Here is a 27307-nt window from a genome sequence, read left to right on the forward strand (position 1 = left end):
TCAGTCCCTGTTGGGTCTTGTTGGGCTCTGTCAAGCTCTGTAGGGATCTGTTGGGCCATGTCAGGCTTTGCTGGGCTCTGTGAGGATTGGTTGGGCTCAGCTGGGCCCCGTCAGACTCTGTTGAGAACTGTTGGGCTTTTTCAAGCCCTGTTAAGCTCTGTCAGACTTTATTGAGCTCTCTCAGGCTTTATTGGGCTCTGTCAAGCTCTGTTTGGTCCTGTCAGGTCTTGTCGAGCTTTGTTGGGCTCTGCCAGGCTCTGCTGAGCTCAGATGAGCCTTGTTGGTTCTTGTCAGGCTCTGTTAAGCTCTGTTGGGCTTCGTTTGGCCCTGTCTACGCCTGTCTAACTTTGTTGGGAACTATCGGGCTTTCTCAGTCCTTGTTAAGCCCTGTTGGTCCATGTTGGTCCATTCCCATCCATGTCGGGTTCTGTCGGGCTCTGTCAGGACCTATTGTGCATTGTCAAGCACTGTCAGGCTCTGTTTGGATGTGTTGGGCTTTCTCGGTCCTTGTTAAGCCCTGTTGGGCCATATCGGGCTTTGACGGGATTTATGAGGCCCTGTTGGGACTTGTCAGGGTCTTTCAAGCTTCGTCAGGCTCTGTCAGGACCTGTGGAGCCTTGTTGGGCCCTGTTTGGCTCTGTTGGAACTTGTTGGGCTTTGTTGGACCCTGTGAGTATTGGTCAAGCCCCGTCTGGCTCTGTCGGGCTTTATTGGGCTTTGTCGGGCTCTGTCAATCTCTGTTGGGTATTGTCAGGCTTTGTTGGTCTCTCTCAAGCCCTCTTGGGCCTTTTCGGCCTCTGTTGGCCTCTGTCAGTCCATGTTAGTCTGTGCCGGGCTTTTTCAACCGCTACCAGGCCCTGTCGAGCCTTGTGGGGCAATATGGGGCTCTGTTGAGCTTTGCTAAGCCCTGTCAGGCTCTCTTGGTCTCTGTCGAGCTTTGTCAAACTCTGTCAGGCTTTGTTGGGCACTGTCGGTCTCTGCTGGGCTCTCTCCAGCTTTTTCGAGCACTGTCTACATCTGTCGGGCTCAGTCGGATGGGGTGAGGTCAGAGCTTGTCCCAAGGGGAAAGGAAAGATCTGTGCAGGACTTCACTGAGGGGACCGTGGCCACCTTGGTTGGGACATTGAGGGGTCCATGGACATCTTCGTTGGGTTGTTGAAGGGACCACGGCCATGTTGACTGGGGTGTCAAGGGGACCATAGCTGTCTCAATTGGGTTGTTGAGGGGACCACGGCCGTCCCGGTTGGGCATTGAGGCACCATGGCCATCCCAGCCAGGGTGCTGAGGGGACACAGGGTGACAGCCCGTGGGTGACACCCGCCCTCAGGCCCCTCTGTCCCCTCAGAGGGAGTACAGCCCCCCCTCTGCCGCTGCAATGGTACATCCCTCCGGCCTCTCCCCGCTTCCCGCCCCTCGCCAGCCTCGTGACCGTTTCCATGGGGACGGAGCGACGCCTGCCAGCGGAGGAGAACGTCCTCCTTCATTGGCGCTCCTACCGGGAGGGGGCGGGACGGTTGAAGGCACCGCCCAATCGCAACGCCGTCCGCTCCCCCGGCCCCGCCCCGGCGGCTTAAGGCGGCGGCGGCGGTTTCCGGCGCGGCTGTCGCAGGCGGAAGCGGCGGCAGCGCGGACATGGCGTCGGGCGGCGCCTGCGGCTCCCGCTCCCCCTCCCCCGCCGAGCGCCGACCCCCGCCCTTCCCCGACCCCCACGGCGGCGACGGCGACGCGCTCGGGGGGGCTGACAGTGACACGGAGGGCGAGGACATCTTCACCGGCACCGTGAGTGCGGGCGGGGGGTGCCCCGGGGGTAGGCCCGGCCCGGGGAGCAGCTGCGGGGCTGGGCCCGGCGGGGCCTGGGACAGACCCGGCTCTGCGGTGCCTGCAGGCAGCGGCGTGGTGTCCTCCGGGCTTGCTTAAAACAGGGGGAAACGGCCCCAAAATCAAAGGGGGAGTCAGTGTCGCTGGACTTTCGTTCCTGCGGGGAGCGCAGCTTCTCCTCCCGCCCTGGGTGGCTGTGGAGGGGGGACAAGGGGGTGCCCGAGGTCGGGGAGCAGGCGGCTCTGCGGCTGCGGAACGGCTGGTCCCGGGCTGGCTTCAGTTTTCCGGGGTTATAACTCACCAGTTCTCACAGAATCCAAGATGTTGTGTGGCTCAGGTGTTCGATACCCCCCAAATCAGGGTCACAGTGACCCCTGAGCAGAGCGCCTTGCTGGTCTGAGATCTGTGGGTGGTCACAGCTCAGTGTCTTTGCTTGTGGGTACAAACTGGAACACCGGAGGTTCCACTGAAATCTGAGAAGCAACTTGTTCCTGGTGAGGGTGTCAGAGCCTGGCCCAGGCTGCCCAGGGGGTTGTGGAGTCTCCTTCTGTGCAGACATTCCAACTCGCCTGGACACCTTCCTGTGTAACCTCATCTGGGTGTTCCTGCTCCATGGGGGGATTGCACTGGATGAGCTTTCCAGGGCCCTTCCAACCCCTCACATTCTGGGGTTCTGTGAGGCTTCACAGGGAAAAGCCTTGTCTTCCTCCAGCATCAGCTCTTGTCCCCTTGGTGTCTGGTGTAGCTGCCTTCGATGTGCACTTGGGGGGTGAACCCCACTGTGTGGCGGGGATGAGGTGACAGGAGGCATCTGGTGTCCGTTGCTCATGGTGAGGTCCCCAACACCTTGGTGACCTCCTTTGCCTTGTACTGGCACAACCAGCTGCAGGAGGGTCCAGGACGGTTTGGTGGTGCTTGTTCAGCAAACCATGTCCGTGTGTTGCTGCGTGAATCGTCTGCTGAAGGTGGAGGTGTGAGTGGTGAAAGGTTTCAGCAGCTTTTCTTGTTTTTGATGGTGTGAGTTGCTGGTTCTGGGCTGCTCCGGCAGGCTGGGTGCTTGAACGCAACAAGCCCTGGGGATTATTTCCCAAGCTCTGCGATCTGAGGCCGGTCACACCGTCCCCTGGCCCCATGGCCTCTGCCCAGCTCCCCTGGGCTTTCCCCAGCCTGCTCCTGGGCAGAGGAGCTGGTCAGTTCTCCAGGAACCTTCTCTTGTCTGCAGCGTCCCAGCCATGATGTTTTTGCAAGAGGCCACAGCCACGAACACGCGAACCTGGGAGTGGAGCCGGCCTGGCCAAGCTTCTCCTGGGGCTGTCCCTGTCCTGCTCCTGGTGGAGCTCCCACTCTTCTGCCGGTGGCTTCGCAACAGGGAACAAGGCAGATGCGGGGAGATGTGTGTGGATTCTGCCCTGCGTGAGCTCATGAGGATGGAACTCTTGTATTGATCCAGGTGTAGGGGAGCGGCAGAGTCGTGTGTTTTGAAAATGAGTGGGGTCCTGGCCTGGCGAGAGGAAGGTGCTGCAGCCTCTGGCCGGCATCGGGGCACGGTGATGCTTGAGAACTTCTCAGCTGCTTTCTTTGTGGAAGATGTACCAGGTGGCTTCTTGTTTTGTGGTAGAGGCAGCCAAGCAAAACACACGAGTGCCCACGCCCGCTGGCTTTCACGCAAATAAAGCAGCTCCTGGCCAGAACTGGAGTCTACTGAGCTAAAGAAGCTTATCAGGTGTTTGGTGTTGTTGAAGCAAGTGTCACAACTAATACTTGGCCTTTCTCTGTGCCGGTGGCTTTGCTTGTCTGTCTGCCCTTGAGCGTTAGCAAAACACTGTCTGTGGAGCCGGGTTGGTGAGGCAGGTCGGGGACTTGATGGCGCTTGGCTGTCATACGGTAGCTGGTGAAGAAGCGTTTGGGTAAGACACAAACACACCCAGAGCTGGAGCTCATCGCTCTGTTGAGGAAAGTTGTGTCCCTGCGTGTTCACAGCTCTCTCTGAGGCGCTCCGGAGTGCTGGCTCTGGTTCCCTGTGGGAGGCATGGAGCTTGTGCTGAGGAGCCCCAAGAGCTTCTCCCCGCACACATTGTGTCACGGGCCGCTCGAAAAGGGGCCGTGACTCTGCTGGAGCGGCAGATGGAGAAGCATGAACAGGGTGTGGTACTTCCACAGCCTGCAAAATGAGATTTAAAGCAAACTGAGAACGCAGATAGCTCTTTTTGTGTGTTTGAAAGCTGGAAAACAAGATCCTGCTTTACCTTGTCTGGGGTTTCTTTACCAGCTTGAAGAGCTCCTAAAATATGGGAGAACTCGCCGTCATATGGTGCTGGTGTTTTATGTCCCCAAAGATTGGGGCCACCTCAGAGAGGAGCTGCCGCAGCAGCACTTCTCTCCTTGGGGAGCAATGGGAGCTGGAGATGTTTCCTTGCTGAAGAAAGCGCTGAGGAGCCTGTTGGTTGGGCTAATAATGCTCCATTTACTGGCCGTCAAAGACCTGCTCTGTTCTCTGATGTGAAAGAGCAGCGCTCGCTGTCCGAGTCTCACTTGGAATAACTTGTACTCGCTCATCTGCCTACAAAACAAGGGACGGCTCCTGAGCTGCGTAAATCCTGAGGTTTGGGGCTGGCTTGTCCTGGCCGAGCCGTAAGTGGGGAGCAGCGGCGGGGAAAACGATCCCTTTGTTCCTTGGTGTAAATAACCCCTTGTTCACGTGCTTTTATTTTTCTGGCAGAGCAAGCTCACGGCACCGAAAAGGGAACCTCTTCTCCCCGTGAGCAGCACCTCCAAAGAGAACGGGGTTCGCGTGGAGCAAGATGATCAAGATTTATTTGCAGGTGAGTCTGTATCTGCTGGGGCTTTCTGAACTCTAAGCCTGATCTGTTTTAGACCCACGACCTGCGCGTCCTGCTTATTCTGAGCTATCGCAGGTCCTTATCTCAGGCTCCTGTTCCCATCCGCTGGAAGCACTGAGGCCTGGCGGTGTTTTCGGGAAGGTCGGAGCAGCCTCCTCCAGGTCTCTCACATAATTATGTGGCGGGATTTGCTGTTCGAAGCTGAAGAAGCTTGAAAATGGAGTTTGCTTTAGTTTTGTTGTGGTGATGGTGTCTTCCTAGAGTTGAAGTCTTTCGTTCTCTAACTTCTCCTTCTGCATCTCTGGTTAAAACGTGGCCCTTCCCCCGGAACAGGGAACATAACACCCCTCAGCCACAGAAAACAAGGAGGGTCAGACCTCCCCAACCCTTCCGGAGGGACACGCTTGGCAGATCCTTATGGATTTTTAATGTTTTGTATTTAATACTATTGTTAGCGCCTAGATCCCATGAACCTGCTGGACAATATTGAAATTACCTTCCCAGAACCCCAAAGCGGAGAAGCTGACCCTTGCAAACTTCTCTTGACAGACGCCACCGTCGAGTTGACTCTGGACAACACACAGAACAACCAGAAGAAGGAAACAGCCAAAACATCCAATCCTGCCCCCTCGATAGAAGTAGCTGCAAGTTCTTCCTCTAGAAACGCTGCAAAGAGCTGCGAGGAGGTGAGAATCGCTCCCAGCTTTCCAACTCGTCCTGCTGGTTTGGGGCTGGAATTGGCAGGAACCTGTTCACTGACTTGTAAACACGCATTGTAATGATGCAATTAATGTAATTGCCATATTGGATGGTCCTGGCTTGTATCTGAAACTGTCAGTCGGGGCCTGATAGGGCTGCAATGGGGTTCAGGTCAGCCTGACGGTATTTTTGCTTGTGTGGTGGCGCAGATTCCTTCCAAAACTGAAATGGTGAGGGGTCCTGGGGCTCAGAGCTGTGTTGCTGCAGATAGCAAATGGAGTGGCTGCTCCTGTGTGTGGTTTTTAAAAGACACAAGAGACAAGACAAAAGACACAAGAGCACAGGGTCTTTAAGCAGAACTTGTAGCCCCGTTGCCAAGCCCAGTTAATCAGGTGGTACTTGGCCTAAATCTGGATTTTTTCCTGTAGAAGAGATTGTTTTGGAGACAAGTTCATAGTGGGTCTGTCGGTTGCTACCCTGGCTCTCCATCCCCACGTGCTTCCGCTGCACAACTTACTGTCTGCAGAGGTTCAGGATCTGACGCTGTTTCGGATGAGAACTGAAATCACGTCAAAGAGCCCAAAAGGGCAAAGCTGAGGCTGGACTCTGCGGAGTTCTGCTAGTTTGTACATCACTCTGTGCAGATCACGCTGTTGTAAAGACAAATCCGGTTTGGGATCGTTGGAATGTGTAGCCTGGACGCAAGGGAGAAGCTCCAGGGCTTTATAGAACGGCCTTGGCCAGACTGAAATGCCAGAAACACCTTGGCAGTGTCACAACCTCACCGTAACATGTGGGATCTTATGGTTTGGAGTGATTTGGTTCGAACTTACTGTCCTCACGTGCTTCCTCCCAACAGCTGGAAGAAGAAGAACAAGAGGATAAATTTGAGCTGACCGTAGGAGTGAGCGACCCGGAGAAAGTTGGTGAGTTACCACCTCCGCAGGTGCCGCCTCCAGGTGCCGCGGCACCGGCCTTGGAGCTGCCTCTGCGAGCACAAACGTGATCCCGGAATAACTTCTCCCAGCATCTAGAAGAAACACTGAGCAAAACGCCTGGGCTGCACAGCAGCGAGGCAGCAGCAGGTTCTGGAAGGCCAAACGTGATGCTTGCGGTCGCAGAACTTGGTGGTGACCGATTTTCCTTGACCTCCAGGCGGCGCTGTCTCGTGTGCGGCTGGAAAGGGGGAGGCAAAACTGCTTTAACCTAAAATTAAGTGTATTATTCGGTGCTCTGGCACCTTCCTTGCCAGGGAAGCAGCTCTGGCTTCAAACTGAGAAGCGAGAGGTTTTCTCTCTGTTGAAAGTGGGGGTCAGAGGAACTTGTTGAGCTCTGTGGGTGCAGAGAACCCAAAGTAACGTCTGACCCCAGCTGGTGGAGCAGCCTCACTTGTGGCAGCTCCTTCTTGCTCCGATTTCTGGAGCTGGGAGGTGCGATGGCTTGTAAATTACAACTATATCAGCTGGCATCAGACTTTTGCAGATGCCCTTCGGTTGAACTACCAGGTGAGCTCTTCATTTGCCCATCAAGGGGATTTCTGTGGTAATGGAGAAAAACTGCCTGGGGTATTTTGGAATCCAACCACGCGCAGGCAGGGTTGCATCCTCTGAATAGTCCAGGATTCCCCGCAGTTTGGTGTGAAGATTTGGGGCTCCGTCAGGTTGAAGATCGGAGGCCAGAAGATGCAGGAGCCCCGCGCTTTGCGTTCAAGTGACAGCGGAACATGCTGATCTCGTGACACTAACGCCTCGTTTCTCTTTTCTGCAGGGGATGGCATGAATGCGTATGTAGCCTACAAAGTGTCCACACAGGTATGTCTAACTCATCGCTTTTGAGATGGGGTGTTGTTAGTTTCCACTCTTGAAGGCAGCCGGCCTGTCCTTTCTTGGCCAAACCTAAACAGACAGGAGGTCTGAACGCCTTATTTAGATTTAGGAGTTATAATCCTCTCCTACAGATCAAAGGGTGAGCTGAGAAATAGGTTTTGAACCTGTTTGAAAGGAGGCTGCCTGGTTTTTGTCAGCCGGTTACTTCTTTTCAGTTCCGGCTGATCACAAAGTGAGCAGCAGGGGTGACATCTGTTAGGGACATCCCCACACACCGCGGCTGGTACTGATGGTTCTGTGCCGATTTTTGCGTCGGATTAAGCTGAACCGAGCTCAGCTTTTCCTGAAGAGCTGCTGCCTTAGCTGGTTTAATGTCAGGATCTGAGCTAATCACAAGAAATGGCCCTTAAGGTGATAAAATCAGACCTGGCCATGGTCCCTGTTCCTGTGGGGGGCAGGGATGGTGGGATTAGGGGAGATGCGCAGGGTTTACCAACAGCTGCTCTGCTCTTCAGTGGCATTAGTGCTGCTGCTCAGTCCGAAGAGAACCGTTAGCAGGTCAGTTGCTGAAAACAGAGCCCGAAGCTCGTTCTGTTCATTCCTCCTATCACATGAAGCTCAAACTGTCCCGCTTCATCTCCAGAAGTGACAGCAGGTGACCTGAGTCTCTTCTCTTCCCCCAGACAAGCATGCCCATGTTCAGGAACAAGCAGTTTTCGGTGAAAAGGAGGTTCAGCGACTTTCTGGGTCTCTATGAGAAGCTGTCGGAGAAGCACGCCCAAAACGGGTTCATCGTTCCTCCGCCGCCCGAGAAGAGTCTCATAGGTGAGTGGCGGAGGTGCGGAGCACCAGAATGGCTCCTTCTCATGGCAAGTTTTGTGCACAAAGGTCTCCAAGCTGCAGAGGAAGCTGCAGAGCAGGCGTGGAGGTTAATCTGGGTCCTGTGGCACAGACAAAGCTTTGGTTCCATACTTGGAGTTTGCAGATGCTTCTGCATCTGCTTGATGTAGAGTCAAACCTCGTCCTCTGTGCTGTTGCTGAATCGCTGTTCGCCTGCAGCTCTTCCAGCCTCGCCTGGCGTTGCTGTGCCGCTTTTCTGTGTGCCAACTTCTGCTCGGTGTGTTTGCTATAAGCAGATTTTTACATTTCCAAGCAGCTGTTGCTGCTCAGTAATCGCATCTTCCTTCTGTGCCAGGAATGACCAAAGTGAAAGTCGGGAAAGAAGATTCCTCCTCTGCTGAGTTCCTGGAAAAACGACGGGCTGCTCTGGAGAGGTACGGAGCCCGACAGCTTCCCCTCGGGCCTGAACTGGACAGGGCAGGGCGGAAAAGCCGTCTGCTTCGAGGTTTGCACCCAACCTGGGGGCTGCCAAAGCCTTGCAGCTGCAAAGAGTCACTTTGACTCTGTTAAACTGTCTCCTGCTTCAAAAGCCCCCGCTGGTGTTTGCTCCAAATCACCAAACTCCACTGACGCGGCAGGGAGGGAACTGAGCTGTGTCGGGAGCCCAGAAATAGGGATGTTTAGTAACAGCGCAGATCAGAACTGCCATTTCAGAGATGACTTGGAGCCGGGTTTGCTGCAACCCGAGTCACTCTGGGCGCGTTCTGTCCGCAGGTACCTACGGAGAGTGGTCAGCCATCCCACCATGCTGCAGGACCCGGACGTCAGGGAGTTCTTGGAAAAGGAGGAGGTCAGTAGCGTGAAACAACATAGCGGGGAGCGCGGGAGGGAACGGTACACGAGCAGTTAAGGAGGTGTGATGCTTGAAAGCTCAGCGAGAAGCGGCAGAACCGCAGCGATGACGAGAACAGGGCTCTCTTGTGTGTGTCAGCGCTTGTCTGAGCACTGCGTGTTCGTAACAAGCTCTGCCTCGCTGTGTTGTCTGAAATCCATGACGAGAGCGCAGCTCGCTGTTTGGAGGTGAGTTGGGTCCTGTGCTGGTGTGGCCTGATGCTCAGGTGTTCAGGGAGACCTGATGTGGTCCCTGCGCCTCCCAGCAGAGCGTGACTGTGCCCAATTCCTCACTTGACATGGAGAAGTCAGAGGCTTAAAGATACTGAGCCTTGGGGAGAGTTTAACCTGGGTGATTCCAGCACTAGCGCTGCGCTGGAGGGCTCTGGCGTCACGGAAACACCTCGCTCTGCTGCTGAGCAGGTGCAGCTCTGTCTGCAAAATCGTTGTGGCTGGCGTTGAGTGTCTCCCAGCATCAAATCATGGGTCTCTCCAGTGTGCCCCGGCAGCTGCTGGTTTTTGGAGAGAAGCTCCAAAGCGCCTTGACATGACCTGTGGCAGCTCGGGCCGCCCTCGGGTCGGGGGTTCGAGTCCTGTGGCCGGTTTTTACAGATCTGTGTGACCATGGCCAAGCAGAGCGGGTGGACCACAGGCACGGTGTAGGGTTTAGGAACTCCTCACTGGTTTGAAAACCACTCCAGTCCTGCTAGTTGAAATATTGTTCTGGTCAGGCGGTGTCTGGCTAATCCTTTTCCAAAACCATGAGCAGAAAACCTGCTGTTAAGAGACCCATGCAGGAGAATGATGCTGTGTGGGTGCTGCTCTCCGAGCTGCTCTTATCTCCTGGCAAAACAAGCTTTTCTATTTCATTTTAGCTACCAAGGGCGGTGGGCACGCAGACCCTGAGTGGAGCGGGAATACTGAAGATGTTCAACAAAGCCACAGACGCTGTCAGTAAAATGACCATCAAGATGAATGAATCGGACATCGTGAGTATTTGGGCACCCCTGGGCTCTCATCCTCGCTCTGGAGCTCTTTGCTCTCCCCAGCTCAAGCTTTGGGCGTGAAACGCAAGGGAATCCCCGTCTGTGGGGATCAGCCCGGGCTTTGCCTGTTGCAGTGGTTCGAGGAGAAGCTGCAGGAGGTGGAGTGCGAGGACCAGCGGCTGCGGAAGCTGCACGCCGTCGTCGAAGCGCTGGTGACCCACAGGAAAGGTTGGTACCGCACGCTCTGTAGCTTGACCCGGACCGATTGAGCCTGGCTGGAGGTCACCAGCTGTCCCAGGAGACACTTGGAGAAGATCTGACAGTGATTCTTTAATCTAAAGGACTCTTGGTCTCTTCATCATGGGAGGCAGAAGTAAAATGATAATTCCACCTCTTCTGTCCAGCCCTCCAAGCTCAGGATGACTGGTGGAGTGACCCAGTGTCGAAGCGGCCGTAGCAAACCTGAGCTGATCTAACTAATTCCAGGCTGTCCTCTGGCAGGGAGATGGGATGGGGTTTTTTCTTCCTCTGCACGTTTTGGCTGATTTCTGCCCAGCTCTGTCCCTCCTTCCCTTCTCCTTCCTCTGCCCAAGGCGGCACTGGCTCTTCTAGCTGGGGGCTCCAGAAAAACCAGCTCCTTGGGCTCAGCTCTAGGCTGGGGCTTAACCTGCCCATGGGTTGACTCTTCTCTTCTGTTCGCTAGAGCTAGCGTTGAATACGGCCCAGTTTGCCAAGAGCCTGGCCATGCTGGGCAGCTCGGAGGACAACACGGCGCTGTCCCGGGCGCTGTCCCAGCTGGCCGAGGTGGAGGAGAAGATCGAGCAGCTGCACCAGGAACAGGCGAACAGCGACTTCTTCCTCCTGGCCGAGCTCCTGGGAGACTACATCCGCCTGCTCTCGGTTGTAAGGGTAAGCGTTCCTTTGGGGCAAGCTTTAGGCTGGTCCTAGCACCGAGCTTAGGCTTAGATGTGGCAGCTCATCTTCTAGATTCCAGCCCAGGGCCTGGTGTGTCTCAGAGCTCTCCAGGCAGAGGATGAACTTGCTGCCTGTCCCGTTGTGCACATGTTGGCGTGATTGGGTTGGAGAAGCGGGGTAGGCGAGGCCTGGCTGAGCTGCTGTTCTCCAGGGGGACATGGAGCGAGTTTGCGCCTCATAGGTGACCCCAGCCCGTCCGGAGTGTCTGTGAGCACGTCCCTGTGATCTGACTGTTGCAGACAGACCTGCCGAGCACCTCCTGGGGAAGATCTTGAGCCTCCCAGTCCCTGCAGCCCGCCCGGTGCACTGGTCTTGCTGGAGCCTGAAACAAACCAGTCCCAAGCAAGCTGGGGCTTTGTCAGGCTGGCTGGTTCCTGCCTCAAACTTCTCCTGCCTCTAAGCGGTTGTTTCTGGAGGGCGCAGAGGCCAGGACCCAGCGTAGGGAGGAGGCACGAGCCTCCCTGGTCTGTACTGGGAGGTGTGGTGGGTGCTGGAGAGCGGGACCAAGATCTCTAGTAGTGCTGGAGGTGGTGAGACTTCTCGAGATGAGGAGCCTGAGTGTTCCCTCAGGCTTCCCCTGTCTCAACCAGGCCGTGGGACGCTGCTCTCTGCTCTTCTAGCACTTCCCTGCAACCTGGCTGGGCACCTTCAGGAGTCTGATGGGTCTCCTTGCTTGGGCTGGTGGTTTGTAGGCCCCTTAAAATCACCTGCTGGAGACCCAGCGTGGGCTGGGAAAAGGCAGCGGAGCTTGGGGGACAGGTTGACGTTGCTTTTGGGACGCTGCCGGGTGCGCTCAGGCCTGCTTGGGCTTGCACTGAGCTACACGTGTAACTGGGGCTTTTCCAAAGCTTCTACCCAACCTGAGAGGCCCCAAAGCTGCTCCTGAAGCAGGAGCTGGTGTCGCACCAGGCTCCTTCACTAGGAGAACAGGTCTGTGTTCTGGCTCAGCTTTGATGGCACCGAGATGGGTCCAGGAGCTGGCGCGGTGGCAGAGCAGAGCTCAACCTCTGCCCCTTCCTTGCAGGGAGCCTTTGACCAGCGCATGAAGACCTGGCAGCGGTGGCAGGACGCCCAGACCATGCTGCAGAAGAAGCGGGAGGTGGAGGCCAGGCTGCTGTGGGCCAACAAACCCGACAAGCTGCAGCAGGCCAAGGAGGAGATCTCGGAGGTAGGAACCAGGAGCGGCTGGGCGCTCGGCTCAGGCTCAGAAAAGCCGGGCTTTGCGCCGGCAGCGCCTCTCACGCAACCGGTTGTGGCTGCAAAACCGCGCGGCGAGGGGAGCGGGAGCTTGGCCGGCCCTGGAACCAGCGCGCTTCCTCTCTCCACAGTGGGAGTCTCGTGTGACGCAGTACGAAAGGGACTTTGAGCGCATTTCTGCCGTTATCCGCAAGGAAGTGATACGGTTTGAGGTACGTTCTGTGCAGGGAAGTTAAACAACGGTGGGGGGGCAAAGAGCCTCGGAGCCATCAAATCTGTCCGGAGCTGAGCTGCATCCTCAGCATCTCCAGCTGCTCGTGGGGCCCCAGGAGGAACAGGAAAATCCTGGTGGTTTCCCCTTCCCCCCCGAAAAGCCGGAGGGTTTTGGTGCGTTGTTGAGCCTCGCGCTCACTCCCGCACCCGTCCCTTGCAGAAAGAGAAATCCAAGGACTTCAGAAACCACGTCACTAAATACCTAGAGACGTTATTAAACTCGCAGCAACAGGTGAGTCGCTCCAGCGCCCTCATGGGTTTTACCCCCCGAATTTCAGCAGCTCCTGCTGTAAAGGTGCTTCCATCCCCCCCGAAATGTTTATTGCCTCTCTCCGGGCTTTGCTGTGCTGGCAAAGCGCCCTCCTGACTCTCTCCTCTCCTCTCCGCAGCTGGTGAAGTACTGGGAAGCGTTCCTCCCCGAGGCCAAGGCCATTTCCTAATTGGACCGAACAAACGAGCGCACCTGAATTTTGCCTTTTTTGGTTTTTTTTATACACTATACCTCTTCCTCTTTTACACGTGAACAGACCCTCGTTAAACACTCTGGAGCTGGTAGAGGTTTAACCCCCCAGAACAAGCAGCTTTGCGAGCCAGTAACTCTTCTAACTGTATATTTTTCATTTAGCAACATATATTTTCTTACTGAAGAGAAACTAGTTTCCTGCTTTCCGACCAGACCTGCGGCAGGGGGTTAACGATATATGATGTCAAAATGTATATTTTTCAGGCTGGGTTTTAGGGCTCTAATAACTATCTTATTCCTGCAGTGCCATTAAAATTCTGTAATAAAACTTCTATCAGGGCAAACAGGCTGTGGGTGTTTGTGCGGGGGTGTAACGGTTGTGGCGGGGACACGAGTGACCTTGGACGCTGCTCCTGATTAAGCTCTGGCTTTGTGCCTCTAAGCACGAGCCCAGGGTGGCTGTTTTTAGGATCTGAGCTCAGCTTTCGGGCCCGTGGCCACTTTAAGTGGGTTTTGGGGTTGATCTGCCCCTTAGGAGCCACTGAGGAACCTTTGGGGGTTTGGATGCTCTGTTCGCCCCTCACTGTGGAGCAGCCACTCTGCATTTCATGGCTCTGACACCCCGAAGTTCCCATCAAGCAGGAGTTTGACTAGAACTGCAACAGCTCAACTGTTTTCCTAAAATTATAAACCCCTAAAGTTTCCTACATTTCCTCAAAATTTCCTTACACTTTCCTTAAAGATTTCTAAAATTATAAATTGGGGGTTATAAGCAACAGACCTTACCCATTAGGAGCATCCCTGAGGGGGGGATGAGGGGTGCGTTATCCACCAGACCTGCGCCTTTCTACTCCTTTCTGGGTTCAGTTTGACAAATTAGGGTTTAAAATAGCCCTGGGAGGAAAATCCCCCCCTGCAGGAGCCCCGATACGGGTTTCATCAAAACCGATACCCCTTCTGCCTTCAAACATGCAAAAGCAGCTTGTGCTGACTTCCCACTTTCCTTTCCCCCATCCCTGGCGACCGGGATCCCCCAGATGGGTGCGGGATGTGGGGCTGCAGGTCCCTTCCTTGGGGTGCCCCCGCTGGGTTTTGGGGTGTGCAGGGCTGGGGGTGGGGCTGAGCCCCCCCCGCCTCCCGCAGCGGGAGGTGACAAAGCCCCGGGGCCGCCCCCGTCCCTGTGTCCCCCCCGCAGCGATGATCGTCGTGTCCATCCCGGCGGCGGAGCCCCAGGGGGGGACCCGCAGCCCCGACAAGGCGCACACGGTGAGGGGCGATGCGGGGGGACTCTGGAGTGTGGGGGGTGTCACTGCTTGTCCCCAAGGGTCCCCGGGGGGTCCCACCTGCCACGGGGGATGGGGGTCCCTGCCTGTCCCCAACTGCCTGGGCGGAGTGGGGGATGTCTGAGCCGGGCTTGGATATCCCCAGTTGTCCCCCGGGGGTCCTCATGTGTCACAGGGGGTGGTGGTTCCCGCCTGTCCCCAGGGGTTCCCGGGGGACACAGACCCATCAACTTTGAAGGGAGGGGGGTGTCCCCTTGTCACCCTGTCTGCCCCGGGGTGTCCCCACCTGCCTCCGGGGACTGACAGTCCCCAATTTCCCCCGGGTTCCCCACCTGCCCGGGGAGGGGGGCGCTGTGCATGTCTCCATCTGCCCCGGGGCTTGGATGTCCCCAGCTGTCCCCGGGGTCCCCACCTGCCGCGGGGGGTGGGAGTCCCTGCCTGTCCCCAAGGTTCCCTGGGGGACACAGACCCCTTATTTTTGAAGGGGGGAGGCGGGTGTCCCTGGCCAGGGGGTCCCCCCATCACCCCTGCTTAGGGGGGGTCTCTCTCTGCCCTGGGGTGTCCCCATTTCCCCTCCAATGGCCCGGGGGCAGTGGGGGTGTCTCCCTCTGGCTGGAGATTGCAGGTCCCCAAGTGTCCCCGGGTGTCCGCACTGCCTCAGGGCTGAGGGCTCTCCCCTGTGCCCTCCACAGAGGGGGTGTCCCTGTCCCGCGGGTCCCTGCCGGCCCTGGCAGGGGAGGGTCCTGTGTGTCCCCTGGCTTCTGCACCCCGGGGTGTCCCCGTCTCCTCTGGGGGTGACGGTCCCTGCCCTGGGGAGGGGGTGGTGGGGTTGGGGGCTCTGCCCACCTCCCTGTCCGGGTGTCCCGCCGGCTCCCAGAGGTCCCATCTGTTCCTAAGGGCGGGGAGGGGGAAGGTCCACCCTGCCCCAGGGCTTGGATGTCCCCAAGCGTCCTCGGGGGGTCCTCACACATCCCAGGGGTTGGGGGGCTCTGCCCAGCCCGGGGGGTCCCCAGCTGCCCTGGGACTCTGCTGGGGGGGCACCCTCTGCATGCAAAGAAGAGAAGGGGACCCACATGGCCCAGGGGACAGGGGATTGGTGGCCTTGACTGTCCCCTGGGGTCCCTGCTGGTGGGGGGACACAACCTCTAGCCGTGAAAGGTGTGGGGGGGGTCCCCTCTTGCGGGGTGGCCGTGGGTTCCCCCCCCACCCAGGGGTTGTGTGGGAAGGGTCTGTCCCCTCCCTGGGGCCCCGTTTGCCATGGGGTGGGGAGGGGTGGCCTCACGTCCCCCCCTGGTGACGGCATGTCCCCTGTCCTGGTCCTGCTGGGGACCCTCTGGCTGCTCCTGGTCCCATCTGTCCCCACACAGGGCTGTGGGTGTCCCTGAGTGTCCCCAACGGGTCCCCACCTGTCATGGGGGGTGCTGGGGAGGGGGAGGTTTGTCCCTCTGGCCCTGGTGGGTGGATGTCCCTGCTTGTCCCCAGGGTCCCTGGGCAGGGGAGGGTCCTCTATGTCCCCTGGTGACCCCTCTGCCCTGTTGGGGAGCAGGGGCGATGGTCAGGTATGTGTCCCCATTTCCTCAGGGGTGTGTGTGACCCCTATGGCTGAGTCTTGGATGTCCCCACATGTCCCCAGGGGTCCCTGGGCATGGGGACACAAACCTGCTACTTTTGAAGAATGGGGGTGGTCCCTTGTCTGGGACGGATGGTTAGAGGGTCCCTCTCTGCCCGGGGTGTCCCTACTTCCCCTCCAAGGGTCCCCAAGGGTCCCCACGTGCCCGGGGAAGGTGTGGGGCGGGGAGTGGGCGCTGTGGAGGCCCCGCGCTGGGCTCTGCGGAGGGTGAGGACGGCGGTGGCGGCTCCTCGGCGCAGGTGTTCCGGGTGGAGGTTCTGTGCAATGGCCGGCGGCACACGGTGGCGAAGCGCTACAGCGAGTTCCAGGCGCTGCACAAACGGGTGAGGCCGGGGACAGAGGGAGGGGACATCGTCTCCTCAGCCGTGGTGCGGCACTGTCCCTGTGCTGGGCACAGCGAGGCCCAATCAGCTGTCTTGGAGGCAGGTCTGGGCTCCTCAGCTCGGGGCTCAAAATGGCGGCCCCAGGGGTGGCGGGAATCACCTCAGCGCACAAACAGCAGCGCCGGGGCACCAAAATCACCTGAGGGTGCAAGAAAGGGCTTGAGGTGCTGGAGCGAGTGGAGAGAAGGGAACGGAGCTGGTGAGGGGCTGGAGCACAATGTGATGGAGCGGCTGAGGGACCTGGGGGTTCAGCTGGAGAACAGGAGCTGAGGGGAGACCTTCTGATCTCTGAACTGCCTGAAAGGAGCTTGGAGCCAGGGGGGTCGGGCTCTGCTCCCCAGGAACAAGCGCCAGGAGCAGAGGAAACGGCCTCAAGTTGCGCCAGGGGAGGTTGAGGTTGGATCTGGGAACAATTTCTTCCCAAAGGGCTGTGGGGCATTGAACAGGCTGCCCAGGGCAGTGCTGGAGTCGCCATCCCTGGAGGGCTGGACAGACGGACATGAGGTTCTCAGGACATGGGGCAGTGCTGGGGTGGGTTATGGTTGGACTCCATGGTCCCGAGGGTCTCTTCCAACCTAAACAGTTCTAGGATCCTATTTTACGATCACATCCCTCCACGTTCTCCCCAGATCAAGAAGACCTGCAAGGTCCCCGACTTCCCCCCGCGCCGTGTCCCCAACTGGATGCCCAAGGTGCTGGAGCAGCGCCGGCAGGGCCTGGAGCTTTACCTGCGGGTGAGCGCCTGGCGGTGCTTTGGGGGCTGGTTTTCTGCTATTGGGGTGCTGACCCCCCGACACGGCAGGGTGTCCTGTACCACAACGAGGAGCTGCCCCAGGACGTGCTGGATTTCCTGAAGGTTCGGCGCTGCCAGCAGGACCCCAAGGCCAGCAGCCCCCCGTGAGTTGGGGACACCGGGGACGGGCAGTGGTGACACGGGACCCTTTGCCGGGCGCTGATGTCCCTTTTCCCACAGCAGCGCCGGCCGCCTGCCCTCCCAGCGCCCCGTCATCGGGTTCCGCATCGACCCCTACGCGCGGCCCCTGAGCCCCGGTAAGGAGCAGGACCAGGGTGCTGGTCCCCAAAGACCCTTTGGCCCCCAAAATGTGTTTTCTCCTAAGCTCCAGCTGCCTCCTTTCCCCTCAGAGCTGCTCCCCAACACGGTGCTCAGTGGGGTGCTGCATGGCCTGTACCTGCCGTGGGGCTGCCCCCCATGTTCGGCTGTACCCCGAGCCTCCTGCCCACCCTGAGCAGCTGGTGCTGGGAGCACCGGGCAGGGGGCAGGATCCCTGCAGTCAAATTGGGGGTGGGAGAAGCCAACGGGCACAGTTTCTCACCCACCCCCTCCCCCGTGCCTTTGTTGGGGAGCAGGAGCTCTGCCTTCTGCCCACATTTTGGGGCTGCATTCGGAGCCTTTGGAACCCGAACAGTGCTGGAAAACCCTCCTGGCGTCTGGGCTTTTGTGTAATAAATCACTTGGACTTGATGACCAAAAGACGGCTGCGCTGTCGTCCTGCAAAGCCAACCTGTGGGATCGCAGCCGCCACCAAGGGGGACGTGTTCGGCTGAAGGGTCCAAACCGCTCCGAGAGCGGCAGAGAGGCGACTCTCTTAAAAAACACATTGGTCACATTTATTGGTGCGTGTGCTTCTTACAAAAGTGATGGCAGAGGAGCCGGCGCCCTGTCCTGATGGCTGGGAGGTGGCGGGGGGCGCGTTTACTCCTTGGCGATGGCGAACGGCTTCTCCACCTCGATGGTCCCGCAGTCGGCGATGGTGACGTCCTTCAGCGGCTTGTCCCGGCTGTCGGTCTTAGTGTTCTCCACCTTCCTCACCACGTCCTGGGCAGAGCAGAGGGCTGAGAGTCACACAGCAACCCCAGCCCACCCACCCGCTTCTGCTCTCCCCAGGAATGGATGGCGCCCGCGCACCCCTGTCCCCTCACCATGCCCTCCAGCACTTTGCCGAACACCACGTGCTTGCCGTCCAGCCACGGCGTCTTCACCGTGGTGATGAAGAACTGGGAGCCGTTGGTGTCCTTGCCGGCGTTGGCCATGCTCACCCAGCCCGGGCCATAGTGCTTCAGCTTGAAGTTCTCGTCGGGGAAGCGTTCCCCATAAATACTCTTTCCTGTGGGGCGGAGAAGAAACGGGGTGTGTTGCTCTCACGGCTGGAGGCTGCGGCACGAGGAGCAGGGCAGAGAAGAGCTTACAAGCGCAAACGCCATTATCACAGAATCTTAGAATTGTTTTGGTTGGACAAGACCCTCAAGATCTTCAAGTCCAACCATAACCCACCCCAGCACTGCCCCATGTCCTGAGAACCTCATGTCCGTCTGTCCAACTCTCCAGGGATGGTGACTCCAGCACTGCCCTGGGCAGCCTGTTCAATGCCCCACAGCCCTTTGGGGAAGAAATTGTTCCCACATCCAACCTCAGCCTCCCCTGGCGCAACTTGAGGCCGTTTCCTCTGCTCCTGGCGCTTGTTCCTGGGGAGCAGAGCCCGACCCCCCTGGCTCCAAGCTCCTTTCAGGCAGTTGCTGGGAGGTTCAGAACCCGGATCCCTGGGCTGTGCGGGACCAGTTACCTCCAGTGCCATCCCCGCGGGTGAAGTCTCCTCCCTGGATCATGAAGTCCTTGATCACACGGTGGAACTTGCTGCCCTTGAAGCCGAATCCTTTCTGGGGGAGGGGATCAGAAAGCAAAGTGTGTCAAGGGACGGGCGGGAGCTCCCTCCACATCTCTGCCCGGGGCGCAGGAGCAGCCCAGGGGTCACTGGCCCCTCACCTCCCCAGTGGCCAAGGCCATGAAGTTCTCCACCGTCTTGGGCACCGTCTTGCCGAAGAGCCCGATGACGACGCGGCCTGCGTCCTCCTCACCAATCCGCAGGTCGAAGAACACCTGGTGGGGGAGAGGCGGGTTGGGGGCACCAGCAGAGCCGGCCTGACCTCACTGGGCCAGCCCACCCCTTTAAGTCTGGCTCAGCAAGTCCAACCTGGGCCCAGCTCAGCGGGACTGGCCCCACGTGCACCCCGACCCCCACCCTCAGCCAGGCCCCCTCACCTCCGGCATCCCCCAGGCTCAGATGGGCCCCCTCACCCCATGTCCCCCCATCCCATCCCAGACCCCCCATCCCACCCAGGCCCCCCTCACCCCATGTTCCCCCCAATCCAGGTCCCCCTCATCCCATCGCAGGTCCCCGTCACCCCGCGTTCCCTCCACCCCATGTCCCCCCATCCCACCCAGGCCCCCCTCACCCCATGTTCCCCCCAATCCAGGTCCCCCTCATCCCATCGCAGGTCCCCGTCATCCCGCATTCCCCCCACCCCATGTCCCCCCATCCCACCCAGGTCCTCCCACCCCAGACCCCCCATTCAAGGCCTCCTCACCCCACATTCCCCCCACCCCATGTTCATCCCATCCCATCCCAGCCCTCCCCTCACCCCAACCGGGCCTCCCTCGTCCCACCCCCCATCCCATCACCCACGCTCCCCTAATCCCTGCCGGGCCCCCCCCGCCCCGCCCCACCCCCCCGGGCCCGCCTAGGCCCCCCCCCCCGACCTTGGCGGTGACCTTGGGCCCCTTCTTGCGCTCGTCGGCCCGCGATGCGGCGGGCAGCAGGAGCAGGAGCGCAGCGCCCAGCGCCGCCGCCGCCACCAGCACCTTCATCCTGCGCCGCTCGCAGCCCGGCCACAGCGCCCGCCGCGCCGCCTGCATCCGGCCCCGCCCGCCGCGCCCCCCCGCCCCCGCCGCGCAGTGGTACGCGCCGCGCTCCCCACCCGCCCGCTCCGGCCGCGACCAACGCAGAGAAGGGGGGGGAAGGCGGAACCTTCCGGCCGAGCGGGGGCGGCGCTTGTGCGAGCTGCCGGGCGGCTGCCACGTTGCCCCTCGCTCGGAAGCCGCGGCGCGTCCAATCAGAAGGGGCGGAAGGCTGAGGGGCGGGGCCGAGGGGTGGTGTCGGCCAATGGGGTGCGGCCGGCGGGTTGTGAGGGGGCGCGGCCGCAGGGGCGGAGGTCGCAGGTTCGAGTCCTCCGTGGGGAAACAAAGAACCGCGTCCCCCGGGTACACGGGGGACTTTAAACGTAAAAAGTAATACAGGGAGGACGTGGCCTTGCCCTTGGTGCAGATTTCCCGCTGTTCCCTCCGGCCTCAGCTCCATCTTTGCAGCTCCGCTGCAAAGATGGAGCTGAGGCCGGAGGGAACAGCGGGACAGGCTGCAGGATAAAGGAGTGAAACCCCCCCATTTTCAATTTCTGTGCATTCCCAGCACCAAAAACCATTCGCAGGGTCGCAGGTGCCCGTGTGTGGCCAAGCACAGTTATTCACAAACACCAGAGTTGGTTGAACACAAGCAGAGCTGGCTCTGTTCATCACCCGCATTGTTTTCCCATTTACAAGGGCCCAGCTTTTCCTTCCTTCTCGGAGCACGAGTGGCCCAAGACTTAATTTTTGGGAACGGGAAATGAAAGTTCGCTCTAAAAATATTACATTGAAGGCTGCGAAACAGAAGGAGAAAAAGCATCCCAAGAGCAGGCGATGAGGTAGTCAACGCCGATTTAGAAGATGCTTTTTGGCTTTAGTGCCTGTTTGCAACTGGAAAACCTCGGGATCCTGGAGGTCAAATCACCAATATCTGCTCACCAGGATGCTCGAAGAACGTGGAGGCACAAGAGGATTTGGTGGCTGAACCGTCCATGGCCACAAAGCGTCGAGAAAGTCCCTTGACACCCCATCCTGCGCATCGTCCCCTCAACGGAGCCCGGGGAAAGAAAACACAAGCGACGTCGTGAGGAAGGGGTAATAAATACGTCAGGTCGTGGAGAACAATGCAGCAGTGCAATGTTTTATTGAAAAACAAAATAATAATAATAATAATAATAACCATCTCACTTGATACCTCAGAAGACTGCATCGCGACGTTGGCGGGCGCAGCGCGGGGGCCCGCAGCCCTCCCGCCTGCTGACGGACTTCGGGAGAGGAGTTTAATGCCCTGCGTCCTACCACAGCGTGGCTGGCTCAGTCTGGCTCGTGTCTCCTCCCTGGGGACGGTCCCTCAAGCACAGGACTTGCTTTTAACTCGCTTTATTATTTTTTTTTTGTTTTGTTTTGTGTTTATTTTTTAAATAAAAATCCCCAACCCCACATCGTTGCCCTTTATGGAGAGTCCAACGTACGATTATAGTGCAAGAGGGCTTGGTACAAGTGAGCATTACCAGCATGCCGCGGGGGGACGGTCCTCCCCTACAAACACATCATCGTAGGATTAAAAGAACATCGTATCTCCGGAGAGAAGCCGCAGTGGGTCGCCGTGAGAGGGCTTTCAAACCAACCCACTTAAAAACAAGGTCAGGAAAGTTTCTAAACAATCAAATACATTCACTTTAAAAAAAATAAAACAAAACGAAAAAAAACCAAAACGAAATTTAAGAACAGAAACTGTTGAGATGGCCCCTTTCCCCCCCGCCCTCCCTCACCCTGCAAACACTTACATATGCTGCAACTACAAGCTGCTCCTCGGGCGGAGGCAGCGAGGAATGGACCAAACGACGGCAGGAGATGCAGAAGGAATCGAGTTCTGGTGACAGGCACTTAGTGGGGCTTGGGAGGGCAGCGACACAAAGGGCTCGGGGCCGGCGCCCCTGCGGCGGGCAGGGCTGCTCCGGGGAGCCCCTGTCCCCCCTCCCAAGACACCAAACCACGGGTTCCTACAGCAGAGAGGGGAACGCCCGCGCCAGAAACACCCGAGTTTGGAAAGAGACGGGCGAACGCAGCCACGGTCCCATTCCACCCCGGCTCGAGGACAGCGGAACGAGAGAGGGGGGAAACGTGTCTCTTTGCGCCTCTCGTCGGGATAAGGCATGGAGGGAACGGGGGAACGGCCTGCGGGGATCTCGGGAAGGACACGAGGCTTTGCCACCCGCTCGCCTGTCGCAAGGAAGCACAAGAGCGAGCCCAGAATGTGCCCGCCTGGGGGCATTTCCTGCCCCCTAAAGCTGCTCCTGCCCAGCCGGGGGATCCGAACCTCCCGGCATCGCCGCTCCGCAAGCTCCAAGCTACGCAGATCGTCATCGGAAAATAAAACATACCGAGATCTAGTCCCTGCCTTCCCCCCTTCATGCTCTCCGGGGAATTTAGGGTGAGCCAGGCCTGAGTCCCCTCAAGTGAACAGTCTCAGCCTGGTTGGGTGTCACACATGGAAAGCAAAAGCACAAGGAACTGGTTCACAACAAGCTGCTCAGGACCCCGAGAGCGCGGCCACGTCTGCGTGCCCGGGCAGCCTCGGCCTCCTCCGCCTTTGCAAACGCTGCAGCAGGATGCAAGGTATCTGTTTTTACGCACGTGCAAAGTGCCCCGAGCCCTTTGCTAACTACGAGTTTGGCTCAGAAGCGGCGTGTGAGGACCGTGGCTTCTCCCGCGGGGCGGGCGGACGTCCCGGTGCCGCGGCTCGCGCCCGCGGAAAGGACGTGAAGGCGATTCCAGTCAAACCTATCTGACCATCCGGAGATGAAATCAGTGTTAAGGCAGTGAAGGATCCTCTCCCCGGCCGGGGAAGCTTTGCTCCTGCTCACGAAGGTTCGCAACCGGAGGGGTTGGAGAAGGCTGCCCGCATCAAGAAACGCCTGCCTCCCGGTCACCTTAATCCAGATCTAGCCCTTAAACCAGCGCAAACTCCTCCAGCTCAGCAAAGCTGACACTGCTCCCTCCTGCCTTGCGTCTCCCGGCCGGCTGCGTCAGGCACGGTGTAGGAAACCATGGTGGGGACATTCAGCGGCAGCTGGGAAGGGCGACTGGAAATTCAAGTACGGTTTCCTCGGCACGCGGAGCCGGGCCGGCGCCAGCCCCGCTCGGAGGGCGCTTCTGTGCGCCCCGTCGTCTTCCCAGCGGGACGTCTGTCTGCGCCAGCACCGCGGGACCAGGCAGAGCCGCGCAGATACAACGTACATCTGTACATGCTAAAAGTAATTAAAAAAGTGCAACGACGTCAGCTTCTTTAAAACAATCCGCATTGCTCTGTTACCGTCAGAGGAGGGAGGTGCCAAGGGAGCCGGGGAAAGACAAGAAAAAAATAAACCCTAAGTGGAACAGTAGATTGCAAATTTCTCACAGCTTGCACGTGACAGTGGGACCGTTCCCGAGGAGCCGAGAGGGGACCCGTCCCAGCGCCGCGGCGCTCGGGCCCTTCTCCCCGCGCCGCCGCCTGCCCTCTGCGCAGCCCAGCGAGCCCACGGGGTTTCTTTGCGGACGAGGGAGGGAGCAGGACGGGGAGCAGGGGAGGAGGCGAGCGGGAGCGAAGCGCAGTCCTGGGGCCGGCGGCGCCGCGGGGCCGGGGGTCAGCCAGCCAGCCCCCGCCTGTCCGCCCCGCCAGCCACCGTCCTGGTCCCGCAAGGAGCTTCAGGCTTGGAGTGACCGAGGGAGACCGTTCAGCAGATCCACCCCAGAGTGGTTTGTTTTGGAACGTTTTTCTTCTCTTTTTGGTTTAAAATGTCACTTTTTTTAGGTTTTTTTTATGTGTTTTTTTGTTTGTTTTCTTTTTTTCTCTCTCTCTCTTCCTCCTACGCCTCCTCCTCCCCCCTAAAGAGAAGCCCCTTCCAGTGAGACAGGGCAGGAGCTGCAGGCAGTGGGTCCCGCAAGGCCCGGGAGGCACCGGTCACTTGTGACGCTGAGCCGTCTTCTTCCGTTTCCTCTTAAAGAAGCAGCAGCACCTGGGGCACAAAGGACAAGGCGAGTTAACCCCGGGAAGGTCCCTGGCACCCCGGTTGGTCTCCCCACCACCCCGGCCTTCCCTCCGCATGCAGCAGCACCTCGGCGCCCGCGGTGGGCAGGTGCTGGTTGGCACCCCCAGCTGGGACCGGTGGCCCAGCAAAGGTGACAGCGGGACGCCGCGTCCCCTCCCAACCAGGGCAGGAACACCAGGAGCCATGTGGGAAAGCAGGAAAACGAGAAGCCAGCCGCTCGGCTCCCTCTGTGCGAAGCCCGGAGGAAACGGACGGGGACGGCGAGCCCTGGCTGCTCTGCCCGGCTGCGACACGCACGGGTTTTCACCACCGCTCGCTAAAATGACAAGTTCCAAAGAGATCTTGGCTCAGGGGTTCCTTACTGAACCTTTCACGATAACCAGAGCTTGCGCCTCGGCTAAATCGCTGTGTCGGGATGCAGGAACCCCCCTGCATCTCCCCCCATACGATGCGAGGGGGATCAGAGCGCCCGGGGAGCAGGGGAAGCAAAGGATGGAGAGTGGGGCTGAGGAGGGGAGAAAAACGCCCGTGGCGGCTGAACCGTGTGAAGCGGGACACACCGAAACCGGCTGCCCAGCTTTCCTAGTCCTGCCGGCTTCCTACTCAAGTTTGCACCCTCAGCCGGGCGTGCGGAACGCTCTGCGCAGCGCTCTGTGCGAGCTCTGCTCCTGAGCTACGTGTCCTCTCCGGGATGCCGAGGCTGCTTTCTCAGGCTGGTGGAAGGGGCGCCTGGCCCAGCAGCGAGAGCAGGTCTGGCTATGCAAAGACCCTTGTTATCCTATGAGCATCTTTTACCAACAGCCAGATAAAAAGCATTCAAACCACCCTAACAAGTTCTCCATATTATTCTCCCCTGGGTCCTTCGCGGCTCTGAAATGTCGGCGTTACGTTTCTGTCCTCCCAGCGCCGGAGGAACGGATTTGTTCTCACTCGCACCCCAGAAAGTGCTTGTCCCCGCATGCACGGGCCCTACTGCGGGGTGCAAGAGCTTTGGGGTGACCGCCAGCGCCCCGTGAGCCGAACAGGCGGTCGCTGGGGAGACCGAAGCCCCTCCAACCCAAAGAGCCGCGGCGAGGGGGGCACCTCCCCCCACACGTTCCTCTGGTCTGCGCGGGGAGTTTAACATCCACCATTTGTCTTTAGGTCCCTAAACAGGCCCAGTTTGGCCATGAGCCGAGAGAAAACACAAAGCGGGAACACGGGCTTCGAGTGACGCGGGATGACTCCGTCACTACCCACCCAGCCCTGGTGGGACCCGCACCCCAGCGCCCCAGGGCTGCTCTGGCACTTCATTGCCCTCTCCTGCTTCAGCCTGCCGCAGTGTTTCTCTCCCACAGCAGCCGCCTGCATGACTTGGGCACCGGTGGGTGGGGGATGTTACGGGGAGAGAGGATGGAGATGCAGGAGTTAGGATTCCGCATGCAGGGGTAAGGGGGAAAGGGCTGAGCAGCGCTCGTTTCCTCGGGCACCGAACGGAGGGAGCTGACTGATTCTGGCTGGTTTTCCTTGCCATCGGCTTTTTAGGCTGTTACTCAGAGGTCCGGGGGAGGGTTCAGGAAAGGAAATCCTGGCAGGTCAGACAGGCAGAGGCAAAACACCAAAATAAAAGGATAAGGCAGGCTGACGATTACAGAACGTGATCTCTCTGCATGCAGACAATGCCCAAGAGAACAGCCCCAGACTACGACACACAGAGAAGCCACAGATGCCAGAGGAACTGGAGGCGATGCCTACGAGAGCAGGGCAGAGGCGGTCAGTCTCCCGTCCAACAAGGACATTCCTCGCCGCACACGGGCTGCGCCACCTCGCTCCACCCGCGCCCTGCTGGGACACACCGGCTCCTCACGGCCCTTCCCCCGCTGGGTACGTGCGTTCCCCAAGGGAACATCTCCATGGGACACCCTGAGAGCGGGACGCTACAGCGGCGGTTTCAACGCCCCAATACTACTGTACTTAGGCCTGAAGTGAGCGTGGATTAGTGCTAATCCCAACCCCTCCACTCCTTCCTTCCTGGCTGCAGGGTTTTTGGAGACGAGGCTTCTCCCGCCCACCCTGGGCTCACAGAACAGTTTGGGTTGAAGGGAGCTTCAAATCTCACCCCTGCCATGAGCAGGGACACCTTCACCAGCTCAGGCTGCTCAGGGCTGTCCAAGCGGGGCCTCTGTCACTAACGAGGGCACCCCGGGCACGTCCTTCCATCCTCTCTGATAACACCAGCCCTGGCCGGTGCTTCTCCAGAGGAAACTCCCCGAGGAAGCAACCGGCCCCTTCCCCTCAACACCCAGCGCGGGGTTTTCCCTTCGGAACCGTCTGCGTGAGGAATTCCTGCAAGCCGAGTCCCGACTCTGCCCAACTCCGTTAGACACCATCTGCCCACGGACGTGACGCTCTGGGGGAGGTGGTAAGCCGAATAGAAAAGGATTAAGATCAATTTTGTTGCGTCGTTCGAGATCAGCCGAATCGCTCGGCCTAATGCGGCCGCTCAGACACCCTCCTCAATATTGCATGTGGTCCTCAGCACTGTCCTGAAATCCAAACAGCTCTGGGTTGGCTTTGACTTTGTGCCTTTTTTAGAGTTTGGTGGGTTTGATTTTGCCAACCCTTGTCTAGTCTGGTCCGCTCCCCCTCTTATGTGGACTGGAGAGAGGGACTCACCACAAGTTGAGCATTTTCAGGCAGCTACAGAGAGTGTAGAGAAAAAACACAGAAAGGAAGAAAGAGCAATTAGTTCACAGAGGTGGGATGAAGCGTGTCACTGCAGCCATGCAAACATGCCGTGCAGAGTGGCAGACACACACCATGCCTGCCCGCCCCCCCGGCCCTTCCACCTTCTCCAGCCTCCGACAAAAACCCGTTTTCCAGAGGCCCCGGGGGGTTCGTAGCCGGGTCTGGGATCACAAAGGGGCTCTGGGCCGCTGGGACAGGAACCTGCTCTTATCCCCGCGGCTCCAGATCGCCTGGGCCTGCCCTGCGGTGGGACCCACGGCCGGGATCGGCAGCTTATCTCCAGCATCCCCCGCAGCAGAAGCACCGCACAGCTCTGCCCGTCGGGAAAGACCTCGCTGCTATGGCCCCTCGCCGCGAAACACAGCTCCGCTCCTTCTGGCACTTGCTGGCCCACAGAATCCAAAAGTCCTTTGCCCCCTCACAGAACCGAGGGGGTTTAACGCTCACAGACGCAGGGGAGGATGAGCCGGCCCGCCCTGCGGCACCAGGAACGAAGCGGGCTGCGCTTGGGAACGACAAACCCCAAACCTCTCAGCGTGAAGCTCTGCGTCCCAGCGCCTCCAAAACCAATCTGGCACCGCAAGGGCTGGAGAGAGACCAAACGGCTACGGGTGGCGGTTTGTCCCGTCCCGGGAGCAACCCCAGGCCACGTGCCCGAGGGGAAGCCACTTCAGTCTGCCCCACGCGGAGCCTGTGGCGCCAAAGTGCCGCTCTGCACGCCACGCCGCCAAATCTGAGAGGAACG

The 27307-nt window shown here is 58.9% G+C and overlaps 4 protein-coding genes across 9 annotated transcripts in view; 2 read left to right on the plus strand and 2 right to left on the minus strand.

Annotated features, from left to right (window-relative positions):
• Positions 1-1590: 1590 nt before the first annotated feature.
• Positions 1591-13142, plus strand: SNX1 (sorting nexin 1). Of its 5 annotated transcripts, none has more exons than XM_080351255.1 (15): positions 1591-1779; positions 4538-4640; positions 5163-5344; positions 6217-6283; positions 7125-7168; positions 7867-8008; positions 8379-8457; positions 8798-8873; positions 9790-9903; positions 10014-10128; positions 10604-10809; positions 11900-12043; positions 12204-12284; positions 12506-12577; positions 12735-13142. In XM_080351255.1, exons 1-15 carry the CDS (start codon positions 1633-1635, stop codon positions 12783-12785), a joined length of 1623 nt encoding a protein of 540 aa, XP_080207381.1. In that variant the 5' UTR covers positions 1591-1632; the 3' UTR covers positions 12786-13142. The 5 variants fall into 5 exon arrangements, with proteins under 5 accessions (XP_080207381.1, XP_080207382.1, XP_080207383.1 ...); XM_080351256.1 differs by having other exon boundaries at positions 10035-10128; XM_080351257.1 differs by having other exon boundaries at positions 5208-5344.
• An 860-nt stretch (positions 13143-14002) lies between these two features.
• On the plus strand, positions 14003-17588 carry SNX22 (sorting nexin 22). Of its 2 annotated transcripts, none has more exons than XM_080351278.1 (6): positions 14003-14074; positions 15961-16044; positions 16734-16838; positions 16907-17001; positions 17078-17154; positions 17248-17588. In XM_080351278.1, the coding sequence occupies exons 1-6, from the start codon at positions 14006-14008 to the stop codon at positions 17349-17351; spliced, it is 534 nt and encodes a 177-aa protein (XP_080207404.1). In that variant the 5' UTR covers positions 14003-14005; the 3' UTR covers positions 17352-17588. The 2 variants fall into 2 exon arrangements, with proteins under 2 accessions (XP_080207404.1, XP_080207405.1); XM_080351279.1 differs by having other exon boundaries at positions 17081-17154.
• A 132-nt stretch (positions 17589-17720) lies between these two features.
• Positions 17721-19816, minus strand: PPIB (peptidylprolyl isomerase B; the record flags this gene model as incomplete). The annotated part of the gene is made up of 5 exons (XM_080351277.1): positions 17721-17941; positions 18046-18230; positions 18687-18780; positions 18887-19000; positions 19661-19816. 5 exons carry the CDS (start codon positions 19814-19816, stop codon positions 17819-17821), a joined length of 672 nt encoding a protein of 223 aa, XP_080207403.1. The 3' UTR covers positions 17721-17818.
• Positions 19817-22908: 3092 nt separating this feature from the next.
• The window catches only part of CSNK1G1 (casein kinase 1 gamma 1), a 94052-nt gene continuing 89653 nt past the window's right edge, over positions 22909-27307 (minus strand). Inside the window, exons 15-16 of the mRNA XM_080351409.1 lie at positions 26491-26514; positions 22909-23802 (exon numbers count right to left, since the gene is read on the minus strand). Of these exons, the coding sequence (XP_080207535.1) occupies positions 23748-23802; positions 26491-26514 (79 nt within the window). The 3' untranslated portion in view covers positions 22909-23747. The remainder of the gene's footprint in view (positions 23803-26490; positions 26515-27307) is intronic.

The sequence above is a fragment of the Nesoenas mayeri genome, assembly GCF_963082525.1.
Source record: "Nesoenas mayeri genome assembly, chromosome: 11".
Taxonomy (NCBI): Eukaryota; Metazoa; Chordata; class Aves; order Columbiformes; family Columbidae; genus Nesoenas; species Nesoenas mayeri.

Bases quoted from the DNA above. Each gene is read 5' to 3' on its own strand.
- SNX1 (XM_080351255.1), top strand. From the start codon at position 1,633: ATGGCGTCGGGCGGCGCCTGCGGCTCCCGCTCCCCCTCCCCCGCCGAG. The intron at 12,044-12,203 runs GTAGGAACCAGG...CTCTCTCCACAG, and splicing joins CCAAGGAGGAGATCTCGGAG to TGGGAGTCTCGTGTGACGCA. The intron at 12,285-12,505 runs GTACGTTCTGTG...CGTCCCTTGCAG, and splicing joins AGGAAGTGATACGGTTTGAG to AAAGAGAAATCCAAGGACTT.
- SNX22 (XM_080351278.1), top strand. From the start codon at position 14,006: ATGATCGTCGTGTCCATCCCGGCGGCGGAGCCCCAGGGGGGGACCCGC. The intron at 14,075-15,960 runs GTGAGGGGCGAT...TCCTCGGCGCAG, and splicing joins GCCCCGACAAGGCGCACACG to GTGTTCCGGGTGGAGGTTCT. The intron at 16,839-16,906 runs GTGAGCGCCTGG...CCGACACGGCAG, and splicing joins GCCTGGAGCTTTACCTGCGG to GGTGTCCTGTACCACAACGA.